Genomic DNA, 15,582 nt, shown 5'->3' on the forward strand with positions numbered 1-15,582 from the left:
AATGGGTGAGATCACGTATATCTAAACTCAATTCTCAATCTTCTGAAGATATATCTTTGTCTCTTACAATCTGAGTAACTATCCTTGTGGTCATCGCCTCTTTTCAAAGGCTAAACTATCTCCCACCAACTCTTTTCATTTATGACTCTAGTTCATTTCAATTCTATTCTCGTGGTGTCTCAGCACCCCCTACAACTTTTCATGCAACTAAGCTACTCACCAATTAGTATTAAGCCACAACCTTAAATACTTTCAAGTTTTCATTACAATACAAAATTCGTTTAACCATCAATCCTCATCATATAGTTGCATCTCATTCACAATCGATCACAAAATTTTATTAGCGTTATTCTTTGTTAGCCCTTGCCATCACCAAAAAGTCAACCTTTTCATCCATATGACACCTTAAACCCAGTTATACCAATCATATTAAAAGGATTAACCTAATTCCATGCATACTTTCTTACAAAAATTCTCAATTGCCTTCACATAAGTATACTCTTTAGGACTCTCTTTACCCATAAAATGGTCATTCAATATTGATCCACTTTCTTGGACCTTATGATGAAATCACCAGCCCTCATCTAAAACCTTTGGAATACACTTCACAACCTAAATATATTTATACTATACCAAGGATCCACCACTAAGATTCCCTTTACAAACAATGCTTAACTTATTTGTCCGTGGTGAAAAAGCTAGTTGTTTTCTCAAATGAGTATGAATGCAATATTGAATCTCGTTATACGATCATGTGGTACAGTTGATAATTCCTTAAGTATTTTATATTCACGCTTTAACAATCAATGTATCCGTTTTCATATACCACTAGTATCACATCATGAAAGTTCGTTAGATCCACCACTAGAACACATCTTACCTACCGAGAAGATTGAACCCAAATAGCCTACACATTTCTGCCCATAAAGTAACTAACATAAACTACCAAATTTGCTTGGTCTCTCGTCTAAAGCGACATGCATCCCTTTGTAGATCAGCTCAATAATATGAGTAAGACACTTTATAACTCTACACAAGTAAGCATCAATACTATTGTAGTAGTCGTTCTATGATCCTTCTTAACATTCACCCGATTTATGAAACTGCAATAGTGATTCTTAACTAAATTGGTCCAACATCATTCTCCTCATTCGCTACGAAATTCATACATGTTATCACAACTTTACTAAATATATTTACTCAAGTTGCATTGTTCATTATCTTGCTATCAATTTAATTCGTCCACTTCCAATTATCGAACCACACAAATACTATTTTTTTTACTAGGGTAACTAACCTTACACAACCCTTTCAAATTGTTGATTCTAAATCTAACCACACATATTTTCCATAAGTACATTACTTTCGTCTTAATATCATATTTAACATTAAAATCATACACGACATCAACTACTCACATAAGGAACCACACACGAGTCATCAAATAACATCGAGAGAGTAGAATGAAGTGATAAGAAAAAAAAATTAGACCAAGGACGCACAATAGAGATTCAAAAAGTGAAGATTTTTCCTGAAAGTCACCATAGCCTCTGGAAGATAAGTAAAGATGTCTACGTATCGATCCTTGAGACTCTACTTAGACTCAGCTTCTACACACGTGAGACCTATGAATCTTGGGCTTTGATACCATGTTGTCACAATTAAAAAATGGACGTGATGACACTCATATTATCCCAACAAGACTAGTCAGCATAAAACTCAACCATTACAATAAATGAATAAATTTCAGAATCAATTCAAAACACACCCAAAATCTGGTTATCACGTGTACAAGCCTCTTAAAGTATTACAATTGATTAAAAAGAAATATTAGTCTCAAATGAACATGTTTCTAGAATAGAACAAGATCATAAATAGGAGTAAGAAAGTTTGATGTGATAATAAGCAGCTACTCACAATTCTCCACAAGAAGACTTAGACAAGGAGAACGGAACCTATCACAAAGTCCGGGCTAGTAACCTACAAAAAAAATTGTAGTAGCAAGGGATGAGTACCAAACAACATGGTACCCAACAAGTAAACTTCTAAACACAATCTAAGTGGATAAAATACACGTACTCCTTACACACCAATCGAACCTCCACAACTACAACCTGCATAAAATTCAGCCCAACCTAACAATTCACAGTTTTCATAGCAGCCAACTCATCAAAATTATTTTAACAAATTTGCACATCCTCAACTACAAACTCAATATTCAACAATCACAAATTTCACAAAAAAGGCACTCACAATATCAGTAACAAACAAGATCAATTTCGTCAAATAGAGGTAATCAAATATCAAGTACTTTCCAACCACCAATAAAACACATAAACATTAAGAATGAAGGATGTAATGGGATCCAATGCAATATAACACCATGAAGTGATATGCCTCAGAATATCAATTTCTCTCTCAACCGTATATACATAATACTCCTCGAAAATACATTGAGAGTTCATGACCCATGGGGGACTCGCGAGGTCCATATACCGACACGGACTATCTCCACTTGTCTGTGCGGACGATCTCAACGCACTATCATAAATTAATTTTTTTTTTAAACTTTGAATTAGTTTTACCTGTAGACGAAAGATCGCGTGCTATCCCAAACGGTTTTGTATCATGCGGCTCTTATTTGTGTTATGATAGAAAATTACTAAATTTCTGTAACTTATTTTAATAAAAGAGTTAAACCTAGGGTATTAAATAAAATTACAAATTTGCCCATTAACCACCCATTAATAAAAATTAATTATTTAATAAATACCATCAAACTAATAATTGAAGTTATCAAATAGTGTAAAATTCTCAAATTAACTTTTTGAACGAATCAAAAATAATTCGGGATAACTACCAAGATGGATAAAACGATAATTTTGTAAAAATTTCAAAAATAATAACGTTTCAAGTTATTATAAATAGTTATATAAAAAGCCACCCATCCAACTTTTAGAACCCAACCCATTTCAGAGGTTAAAAAGTTCTTGGATTCTCTCGAAAAAACAATAGAAATTAAGAAATGTGAAATGCAGGAGGGGGACGGTAACAAAGGGATATTATTAGTAAGAATTTTGAATAAATTGTGAAGCCATTTCTCTATAACATTTTTTAAATATTTTTCTTATAAGTGCAAAAAGAAAAATATCATTCCGCTGACCCATTTTAAGGTAAATAAAACTCTTCTCGTAAGGCTTTAAACAATTTGAAGTTGAACTTTTTGATGGTTACTGTATTCATGAAAGCAACTGTGTATATAATTATATTATGATGTTTGAGTTATTATAATATTCTGTAAGAAATTAAAAATAATTAATTTTGATGATTTTTTATGAATTAGTCCGGTCAAATGTTATGGCAATGACTATCTTTTATGGTGATTTTGAGTTATTAACGACACAAAATTGCTTTTGTATGTTGGTTACGTAGTGGTAGGATTCAACAATTTAGTGTTTAACAGTTCAATATTTATGATGTATTTTTTTAATGAGTCAATAAATTGAAGGAAGAAGAAAACACTCAAAGAGATGCAAAACCCGATTTCTTTGATTGGGTCAGTAGGTTGGGTCGTTGTGAATTTTATATAATTAATATGAAATTAAAATTTGTGGAACAATTGAAAGTGCCACGCAACTCTTTTAAAAGAGTCAAAACTTGACTTAAGTTCTATTAGTTTGAGGAATAAGTTTGATTCAAAAAATAAATATTAAGGATATTTCTGAACTCAAAGGTGAAAGGAGGGTACTTATAATTCATTTTTCAAAGGATAGAAGTATTTTGGACCCTTTTCGGTTTTAATAAGGAATAATGTATAAATAATTTTTAATTTATGTTCGAAATTTCAAAGACACACTTATATTATATTAAGGTCTTATTATCCATCTGAGCTTATTTTATAGATAATTTTTTATCCCTTTTCAGACTACATGGTACTATCTTGTGAGCTCGACGATGGTTGACTTATTTTTTCAAGCTAGTGCCACGTAGGCCGAAAAGGAGTAGAAAATTACATATAAAATAAGTTCAGGGGATAACAGAACCTTAGTATAATATAAGTATGTCTCTGGAATTTCGGGTATTGGTTGAGGGGATAGTTGTGCATTTCAGCTTTTAATAAAGCATAACCTATGATTTACATTTTCTATTTTTACTGATAAAAATACTTAAAATAACAACAACAACAACAACAACAACAACAACAACAACAACAACAACAACAACAACAACAACAACAACAACAACAACGATTTCTTCTTTAACTTAGATTAAAATTTTAAAATTTGTGTAAACTTTTAAATTAAAAATTAATAAAATTGTTCATTTAAGTAGATATACTAACAAAACAATCAGTTTAATTTCAATTAAATTAATATAAAAACAGCAGTTTAGCACTTTCCCTATAGGCTTATTCCATTTCTTCACTATCCTTTGAAACACGGATGAACAATTTGAAAATTATGATTTCAATAAACAACGATTTAATTTTTTTTTAGAAAAAAATTATTTTTCAACAAATAGGAAACGGTTCGAACACTTAATATATACACTATTGATAAAGAAAATTATTGTTTAGAGGCTCAATTTTTCAAGGCAAAGTGAGGAGAAATAAATAATTTTTTACACATTACGCAATATGCCAATGCATGTACGTACAATCGAAAGTTGTAAATATTATATTTGATGGATCATGTGGATACAAACTGTTTGAACTTTGAACAAGTGGCAGTTGTTTAGAGAACTCTAAATATTTTAATGTGTTTGAGAGAGACAATCGTTTGGAAGTTTATATTTTTGTTTTTTCATTGGTTACCTTCAACTTTCTTAATAACTAAGGAAAGTGTAATTTGATGGATCATGTGGATACAAACTCCTCGTTTGGTTTCATTTAAAATTTTAAAAATTTTACATAATTAGTTTAGTTTAGTATTTGAAAAGAATCAAATGATTTAAGAAAAAATTCAAAATTTTATAAATCTATTAAATAAGTAGATAATTCATAAAGTTAGTACATGAACAATTATTCATATTCACTAGGTTACATGAACCTTTTTGGATAAGAATGTATCTATTTATTATGATACTTAATATGATGACCTTTGAAGTGATTTCTCACTCTATAAATAGGGTTGTTCATTCACTATTGTAATATATACATATGAAATTTACATATACTTGAATAAGAAGAAAGTCTTCTCCTACATCTACTTCTCTTGTCTTCTTCTTATATTCTTGATTTTATAACACAAAACACTTAAAATTTATTAATTTTTTGATTTATAAATTTAAAATTTCACACAAATAATTTAATTTAATATTTGAAACTTGAACCATTTCAACGATGATTTAAATTACCAAAACAAACAATCAAGTTAATTAATATTTAATTAAATATAAGAATATTTTATATCACATTGAAAACATAATTTAAAGATATTATCACCTTTGTACTCCACAGAATTTTATATCCTGAAACATTTTTATAATAGATTCATAAGAAATAGTATAAAATATTTTATTTTCTTACACAAGACACTGTACAACTATTTAAAAACTCATCATACATTTGATTTTGTAAGTCATTTTTAATATACTTTCATTACTAAGAAAACTCTATTAACCATTCACTAAGCCAAATATAAGTGGATGAATTAAATTTTTCTTTATCTCCATCAATTTTTGTAAAAATTTACTAAACGAAATATAAGTAGAAATAAGTCAATTTTTATTGAAAAAAATCCTTATTGAAGGAGAGATTCGTAATTGGGTCACTCAAGATAAGATTGACCTTATTTACCACAAAAATTATTGAATATTTATATTAAAGTTACTCATGTTTATTCATCTTTTTAACTCCAACAAGGTAAAATAATCACATAAAAAATAAAAATCCTCATGCGGGGAATCAAACTGATGCAACGAATGAGATTACGACAATTTTAACTAGGCATTGTTTTGTTATTTTGAAGTGTCCAAAAGTACAATATATATCAATTTAAATCAAAATTTTAAGTGTATATATAAATAATTTTTCAAAAAATCGTATTGTTATATCTTAAGAATAGGTAAAAAAATAACTAGCCTTGTTATGCATATCTTCCGTAATATCAAATAGTATTAATTATGCTACTATAGTATTTCGGAGCACCGATCTTGTTTGAATGCATAATATATATCAATAAATAAGTACCGCTTTGTACAAAAAAAAAAAATTCAATCAACATGTCTCGCTTTTTTTTTTAATCTCAAAAATAGTATTTATGTTCTCATAAAAAATTGACTGTATAAATATAAAAAAGAACATGTATAATTTTACAGAAATAAAAAATAATAACAAAAGGTAAACTAAATGATAAAAGAAATTATAGCATAACATAAATATTTTTAAGTCTTAAAAGAAAGCTTAATTTTTAAGGCAAAGTTAGGAGAAATTAATAATTTTTTTGCGGTACGTACTATCAAAAGTTGTAAATATACTATTTGATGGTTCATGTGGGTACAAATTGTTCTGAACAAATGTCAGTTGTCTCTAAATGTTAGATATTTAATAATATTTGGAAGAGACAATCATATATTTGGAAGTTTTATATTTTGTTTCTTCATTGGTTACGTTTAACTTTCTTAATAATTAAGTAAAGCGTGTCATTTTCTCAGCTCTTTTTGGATATATATGTTTGGATTATTTTTTCTAATTAAATAAAAGAATAATTTATTGTTTATTATGAAATATGATTACTAGTTTTTAAGGGTCTTGAAGTTCCAAAATTGATATGGGTCAGTCTGCGTCGATTACAATTTTTTTCATAGCAATAAAGTGTACGTTCAGATAGAATTTTAAATTTTAATTATATATTTAAATTTTAACTAAATCTCTATTTAATAAAAATTCAAAAAGAATATTAAGTTTTTCTTTTAACTTTTATTTAATATTTAAAACCGTTTCTACAATTTATAAATACCCAGCTTATAATTATATATTATTAACAAACTCAAATGACAGTCATTTTTTACAAAACAATTTCCTCAATAATTTGCACGATGTAATAAAATTTGAATTGGTGTTTGAGGAAGTTGCATGCCCCTTTTCCTTGCTAAAAGAATAAAAATGGTTTATATATTTATAAACAATAAAAGAAAGATGGTTGAACATAAATAAGAGGAACCAATATAATAAACAGTCTGTTTTCCTCATCATAATTTATATAAATTCTTATCTAAAGTTTTCTCTCGCCATCTGTGAAGGTATATGCTAGCACGGCGAATAGATACATATAGCTAGAAAGCTACTCATCAAAAAGACAATAAAATGCAAAAAAAAAAGCAATAAAGTATAGATACCAGACAACTATAGCCCAAGAGGTAGTTAAATATGAGAAAATACACTAATCTAAGTGCTAAGAGCAGTTCTGTTTTTCATGAGGAAAACTACCAGTGAAGACATGATTATCTGTAACCTTCAGAGAAAGGTCCAACATTTATCAGTTCAATTAATAAATAACCAATTCAAAACAAAATCACTAAACAAATAATAAGAGACTAATGACTGGTAACACATATCTTTGCAATGAAAGTATACATTTTCGATGATAGTTCTGTATTAGTGCATGGTGAATGTTACGTGTAAGGTATTCAAGCGAAATGTTAGATTGGGACATATGCAATTAGATATTCAGCTCCCAATTGTATTAGTTGTAGTTATTTTTTAGATAAAATACACAAGTACCCCTCAACATATTCCCAAAATTCCAGAGACACACTTATACTATACTAAGGTTCTGTTACCTCTTGAACTTATTTTATAAGTAATTTTCTACCCCTTTTCGGCTTATGTGGCACTAGCTTGAAAAAAAAGTCAACCAACATTAGGCCCACAAGGTTGTGCCATGTGAGCCGAAAAGGGGTAGAAAATTAGTTATAAAATATGTTCAGGAAGCAATAGGACCTTAGTATAGTATAAGTGTGTCTCTGGAATTTCGGGCATAGGTTAAGAGAACTTGTGCATTATTCCTATTTTTTATATAAGGATGTTTTACATGAGCTATAGGATAACTAAATTTTTTTTCATAAACTGCAAAACACATAATACATCGATCACTAAAGGAACATTCATTTCACAACTAAAGCTCTTCATTCATGCATTTTACCGAACAGGTAGTAAACATTCATGTCCTAATTAACAGCACATTTATGCATTTAACCAAACATATAGTATGCATTTCATAACACTTGCAAAAAATGATATGTCGAATCAAACAACTGATTCAACATAAGGAGTTGTCTCATAGAAGTTTATTTATTGAAGTTGTACTTGGTGAGTAAAGCATAAAAGTAACTCAAAAACATGATGAGAATATAGCATCAATAACATTAGCTTTCTGTTAGTTCTGTTAGTAAGAAATCAAGTAGTTAGTTGATAGTTAGTTACAAGTTTCAAGTTGTTAGTTTCCAATAGTTAGTTAGAAGTTAGTTGGGTTATTAATCAAGGTCTATATATAGATTCACATTGTATTCATTTTTAACTAATTCACAATCAATACAATATACATTTTTTCTCCTCACAATCTGCTCTCAAGTTCAATCTCTCAAGCTCAAGTTGAAGATCATCAATGGTGATGAATCCATGGTGATAATCTCTTCATGGTATCAGAGCGAGGGAGTCTAATTGTTCATATTTCGAAGTCGAACTGTGAGCTATTTTTGTTGTTGTTATCAACTGATTCGATTAATTGATTATGTTGTGAATTCTTTTTGGTTTCTTCTTCTTCTTTCTTTCTGATCGAGGAGACACATACATAGCTGGAAATTAGAAAGTTCTAGATTGTTTTCGTGTTAGATTTCTCACAGATATTCAAACACAATGACTGGCACTCAAGCTGGAGATGTTGCTTCTAGTTCAACCACATCTCTTTTGGATTTTTCAAGTCCTTTTTATCTGCATCCTTCAGAGAATGCTGGATCATCATTGTTACCTGGAGTTTTCGATGGTACTGGTTATAGATCTTGGCGAAGAGCAGTCCTCGGAGCATTATCAGTTAAAAGCAAAACAGGTTTTATTAATGGAGCAATTGTGAAGCCTATATCTACTGATCCTAACTTCATGCAGTGGGAAAGATGTGATGATATGGTCACATCTTGGATCTTGAATTCCTTGTCTCCAGAGTTGCGTGGCAGCCTGCAATATGTGAATAATGCCAATGAGTTATGGGCAGAATTAGAGGAAAGATATGATCAAACAAATGGATGTAAATTGTATCAGTTACAGAAGGAGATAAATGAGCTTGTTCAAGGTACTTTAGACATCACCAAGTACTACACAACAATGAAAAAGCTGTGGGAGGAGATGAACACAGTTGACATTATTTCTCAATGCACATGTGTGTGTTCTTGTGGAGGAAAGACAAAGTTGCAAAAGGCTGAGCAAGATAGAAGATTGATACATTTTTTAATGGGGTTAAATGAAATGTATACTACTGTTAGAGGTAGTATTCTCATGATGAACACTCTTCCTAGCATGGCTCAAGCTTTTGCTATTCTGTGCCAAGAGGAAAAGCAAAGAGAAGTAAAGCCTCATAATCATACAGCCTTGGATTCTACTTCTCTCAATGCTTATGGACAATACAATAATAATGCAGGTTACAAGGGATTCAGAACAAATTACAGTTCATCTAAAGGGGCTTGATCTAGTTCTGGTAACAATATGTCCAGAGGAAATTCAAGTATCAACAGGTCCACCTTAGTATGTGATTATTGCAAGAAGTCAGGACACACGAGAGATAGATGTTATAAACTTCATGGATATCCATCCAATCCAAAGTTTTAAAAGGGAAAAGGAACAAGTTCTACAGCAAACATGTGTGCTTCTGATTTGAATGCACAACAATCTGAGGAAGAGACTCAAATGGGAAATCTGATGCCAATAAATCTGTCCAAAGATCAGTATGAACAATTACTCAACATCTTGGGAAGTATACAAACTGGAAATGGTGTTTCTAATTCTGATAATTCAAACAGCATGATGAATGGGGCTGTGAGCTTGGCAGGTATACTTGTTTGTTACTCCTCTATAAATGATATAGGTGATCTTTCTTGTGAATGTGTTAAGCTGACTGCTGACTCTTGGATAATAGATTCAGGAGCATCACATCATATGACTTATGATAGAACCACACTCACAAATATTAGAACTCTTCCATACCCTTTCTTAATATCACTTCCAAATGGTTACAAGGTTAAAGTGACTCAAGTTGGTGATGCTTGTTTAAATCCAGTGTTAACTCTAAGCAAAGTGCTGTTTGTACCTAGCTTTAAGTTTAATCTCATTTCTATTCATTGTTTAGCACTACAACTTAATGGAGTCATCAGTTTTGATAAATTTTATTGCTTATTGCATGGCCCTTCTCTGAAGAGCCCTCTGGAGCTTGGTAAGGCCAAGAATGGTCTATATTTCTTGTGTCAAAAATGTCACAATTGCTGCAAGTCTGCTGAAGAAAAGTCATCTCATTCTAATTGTCATCTTGTCTCAAAGTTTCACAATGTATCTTCTGTAAGACAATCTCAAATTTCTACTGCAAATAAAGCAGATTGTAAGACTATGGCTTCTTCTCATTCTAATGATAAATGTCTTTCATTTGCTGATGTCTCTAGTCACACATACAATGATGATGAACTTCTATGGCATGCTAGATTAGGACATGTACCCTTTGTAAAGATGAGGAATATAACATCCATACCTGTAAACTTTTCTCCTAAACAACCTTTTACATGCAATATATGCCCTATGGCTAGGCAAACTAGGATGCCGTTTCCAGAAAGTACATCCATAACTACCAAAATTTTTGAATTACTACATGTTGACTTGTGGGGACCATATCACATTCCTACTCATGATGGTTACCATTATTTTCTTACTATGGTTGATGACTACAGTAGGTCTACTTGGACACAATTACTAAGGTGCAAAAGTAATGCCCTTCAAACCATCAAAGCTTTTGTGTCTCTCATAGAAAACCAGTTTCAAACCAAGTTGAAGGCCATAAGATCAGAAAATGGTTTAGAGTTTACCTCATCTGAAGCTGTGCATTTCTTTCGGACCAAAGGCATTATACACCAAAAGACCTGTCCATATACACCTCAACAAAATGGGGTGGTAGAAAGGAAACATAAGTACTTACTTGAAACAACAAGAGCACTATTGTTTCAATCAAAGTTGCCCTTGAGATACTGGGGAGAATGTGTATTGACTACCACATATATAATAAATAGATTGCCAACTAAACTTCTCCAAAACAAATCTCCATATGAGATATTATACCTTAAACAACCTACCTATTCTCATCTAAAGAGTTTTGGTTGCCTTTGTTTTCCAACTGTTTTGAAAACTCACAAGGATAAATTTTAACCAAGAACCATTCCTCATGTTTTTGTTGCTTATCCATTCAATACAAAAGGATACAAAGTCTTAAATCTAGCAACAAAGAAAGTTCATACAGAGATGTTGTTTTCCATGAAAGAATGTTTCCTTTTGTTCATGTTCCTGATGATGACTCTAGTTTCAGTTCTGTTTTTAAAAATGCTTACTCATTCTGTTAACATGCCTTGTAGTCCTGGAAAAATAAACATATTTGCTACTGATGAGATGCTGGACAATCTTACACCACATGAAGTCACTAAAAATCAAGTAACCAATATTACTAACATGCATGAAACAACATTTGCTGATTCTACAACACAAGAACCACAAGAACCTAGAAGAACTTCCAGAACAACAAACACTCCTAGTTATCTAAAGGATTATACCTATACCCTACCTAAATTAAATTCCCTCAATACTTTTGTCTCTCACAATAACCATGTATGCTTCAACAGTCTCTGTTCTGATAGCCAGCAACTAGTCACAGCTATTTCACATGAATGTGAACCTAATACATTTGAAGAGGAAATATTGCACCCTGCTTGGCAGCAAGCCATGACACATGAATTTAAAGCCTTACATGCTAATGATACTTGGGAAATGGTCATGTTACCTGATGAAAAAAAAGGCCATTGGTTGTAAATGGATATACAAAATAAAGCATAAGGATGATGGAAGTATAGAAAGGTTCAAGGCAAGACTGGTAGTAAAAGGCTATACACAACAAGCTGGAGTAGATTACAATGAGACATTTTCACCTGTGGTGAAGATGACTAATGTTAGAACACTGATCTCATTGGCTGTTAAGAAAGGTTGGAACTTGTATCAACTAGATGTGAATAATGCATTTCTGCATGGTGATTTACATGAGGAAGTCTACATGGTACCTCCACAAGGTCTTACAACAAGATGTGATAACATGGTGTGCATATTAAAGAAATCTTTGTATGGGCTAAAGCAGACAAGTAGGCAATGGTATGAGAAGCTAGCAGACAGTCTGTGTTCAAGGGGGTATCAGCATTCAGACAGTGACAATTCCTTATTCTACAAGAAGAAGGGGAGTTCCTTGGTATTTGTTGCTATATACGTGGATGATCTAATCATGACTGGAAACAATGTTGATGAAATCAACTCTTTAAAGAGCTTCCTGCATGACCAATTCAAAATAAAGGATTTGGGAAAATTACACTACTTGTTAGGCCTAGAAATATTGTATAGACATGATGGTGTTATTGTTTCTCAGAGGAAGTTCACCTCTGATCTTCTGAAAGATTTTGATATGTTGAGTTGCAAAACTACTTCATCACCACTTGATTCAACTGAAAAATTGAAGGCCACTGATGGTGAGTTGTTAACTGATCCTTCTCAATATAGGAAGTTGATTGGCAAACTCAACTTCCTAACTAACACTAGAATGGATATATCCTATAGTGTACAACACTTGAGTCAGTTCATGCAATCACCCAGGGAACCACATTTGAAAGCATCCTACCATGTGCTAAGGTACTTGAAACAAGATCCAACTATGGGCATTTTTATTTCAAACAAGGCTAATCTTACTGTGATTGCATACTGTGATTCTGATTGGGCTGCTTGCCTTGAATCAAGGAGATCTGTTAGTGGTTACCTAGTTCTTATGGGAGATAGTCCTATCAGCTGGAAATCCAAGAAGCAGGCAACAGTATCATTGTCATCTTCTGAAGCTGAATACAGGGCAATAAGACAGGTTGTGGGAGAGCTGGTATGGTTAGAGAGGTTGCTGAATGAGTTGGATGTGCAGTGTTCTCTACCAATACATGTTCATTATGATAGCCAAACAGCAGTTCACATTGCCAAGAATCCAGTTTTTCATGAAAGAACAAAACATATTGAGATTGATTGCCATTTTGTAAGGACTAAGCTTCATCAAGGGTTAATCACACTTCATCACATATCCACAGATTCACAGTTGGCAGACATCCTCACCAAAGCTTTAACTAGAGTTAAACACAATTCTTTATTGCACAAGTTGTCTGTGTTTGCATCACCTCCAACTTAAGGGGGGAGGGGGGGGGGGGGTGATGAGAATATAACATTAATTACATTAGCTTTCTGTTAGTTTTGTTAGTAAGAAATCAAGTAGTTAGTTGATAGTTAGTTACAAGTTTCAAGTTGTTAGTTTCCAATAGTTAGTTAGAAGTTAGTTGGGTTGTTAATCAAGGTCTATATATAGGTTCACATTGTATTCATTTTTAACTAATTCACAATCAATACAATATACATTTTTTCTCCTCACAATCTGCTCTCAAGTTCAATCTCTCAAGCTCAAGTTGAAGATCATCAATGGTGATGAATCCATGGTGATAATCTCTTCAAAACACAACAAATAAAATTGAATATTGAGGAACACACAAGCACTAATAAAAAATTTTTGGGGACAGAGGAAAACCACGTTGTTGTTGGACAGTGAATTAAATTTCAATACTCAACTACACTACATTCAAACATCATCAACCCATTAATTAAAGCTAAAATTAGAATTTTATAAATCTATTCGGCCAAAAATAGAAATCGAGGAAAAATTGAGATGTGTGAGGTTATGAGACTTTTCATATACATTGCACTAGTAGGCTTAGATTGAGATTATGAGTAAGGTCTTATGATGTCTTTATGAAATGAAGTCCAAGTACGTTGTGTTGACTATTGCCTTGCTATGATTATGTTGGAAGACTTGCCTTGCATGTTGTCTTGGAATGTATCTTATATGAGGTTGATACATTATGTTGAGGTATATGTGAAGATTGTATTGTCATGATATGCTATGCCTCTATGTATATGCATATGTGTTTGATGTAAATAAAAGTTATGTGAATGTTCACCTTGGTGACAGTTTAGTTTGGATAGTGTAATGAGACACTATTCATGCATTGCACCAATTGTTACTTGAGGATTACTTAGGGGTTAATGAATTAAGCTAAAGGAAGTCAATGATATGAATATGATTGATGTGCTTTAAATGCAATAAATGTTACATGGTGTGATGTTATGAATAGCGTCCATGCCTATGTGAAGTATATGAGCTATGTTGTACTTATTGCATCGAGATTTTATAAAGTTTTACTAAACGTCATGATGCATGGTTTTCTAAGAAAATGTCTTCTTTAAATGCATGTTTTACATGATTGTCATACTTAGTGCATTCTTTTACTAACACCATTCTTCTTCACCTTTTTACACAAAGTGTATGTTATGGATGCTTAAAGGATGTCTCTAAAGTGAAAGGCTTGATAGATGTTTCACAAGCTCAAGAAAAAGGATTCCTTAAGATTCAAGGATTGCTTATGTCAAAGTTCTTATTTAAAGTTATGTAATAGTTTTGTTATTGTTATATGTTGGTAAGGGTCGTGTCCCTATTCTTCCCTCTAGATGTTGAGTCTAAGATGACAAAAGAGACTTAGAGTCTAAGTTTGTATTATGACTTTTATATATATATATATATATATATACACACACATATATATATATATATATATATATATGAAGTGATGATTATAGTATATGATGTTCTATGAAAGTTTTGAATTTTCCGCTAAATTTACCTATGAAATGCAATCAAAGATAAATATGGGCTTGTATAAGACCTCCAGAGGTCAAGTATGCCATGTTACTTCTATGGGGTTCTCCCAGGCCGTGACAACGTTTCTTTCCAGTGATCTAAGAGAGGCAAAGGTAAGAGAATTCCTCACTCTTAAGAAGGAGTCCATGAGTGTGCATGAGTATAGACTTAAGTTCACCCAACTTTCCCATTTTTCTCGAGATATAGTTGTTGACATGAGGAGTATGATGAGTCTATTTGTTGCTAGGTTGTCTTGTTTGTCAAGTAATGAGGACAACGCAACTATGCTAATTGGGTATATGAACATAGAAAGTTTGATGATCCATGTGCGACAGGTTGAGGAAGATAAGCTGAGAGATAAGAATAGTTCCAAAAGAAAAAAAATCTAAGAATGAAATAATCCCGAACAACAGAAGAGTAATGCCAACCGGTTATCTTTCAAATATAAGCAAAAGGGACATACTCCATCATCTACTAGTGCACCTATACCAAGGAACAGAGGTGAGTTCAACAATTAGAATTCACAATATTTCATAGCTAAACATGCAAAATCTTAAGGTAGTTTTGTACAATAGGG

The 15,582-nt window shown here is 31.9% G+C and overlaps 1 protein-coding gene across 1 annotated transcript; it reads left to right on the plus strand.

Moving 5' to 3' along the window:
* The first annotated feature begins 8,857 nt into the window (after nt 1-8,857).
* LOC101253065 (uncharacterized) lies at nt 8,858-9,679 on the plus strand. Its single transcript, XM_004234690.2, has one exon. The coding sequence runs from the start codon at nt 8,858-8,860 to the stop codon at nt 9,677-9,679; it is 822 nt and encodes a 273-aa protein (XP_004234738.1).
* The last annotated feature ends 5,903 nt before the right edge of the window (nt 9,680-15,582 follow it).

The sequence above is a fragment of the Solanum lycopersicum genome, chromosome 3, assembly GCF_036512215.1.
Source record: "Solanum lycopersicum chromosome 3, SLM_r2.1".
NCBI classification, from domain to species: domain Eukaryota; kingdom Viridiplantae; phylum Streptophyta; class Magnoliopsida; order Solanales; family Solanaceae; genus Solanum; species Solanum lycopersicum.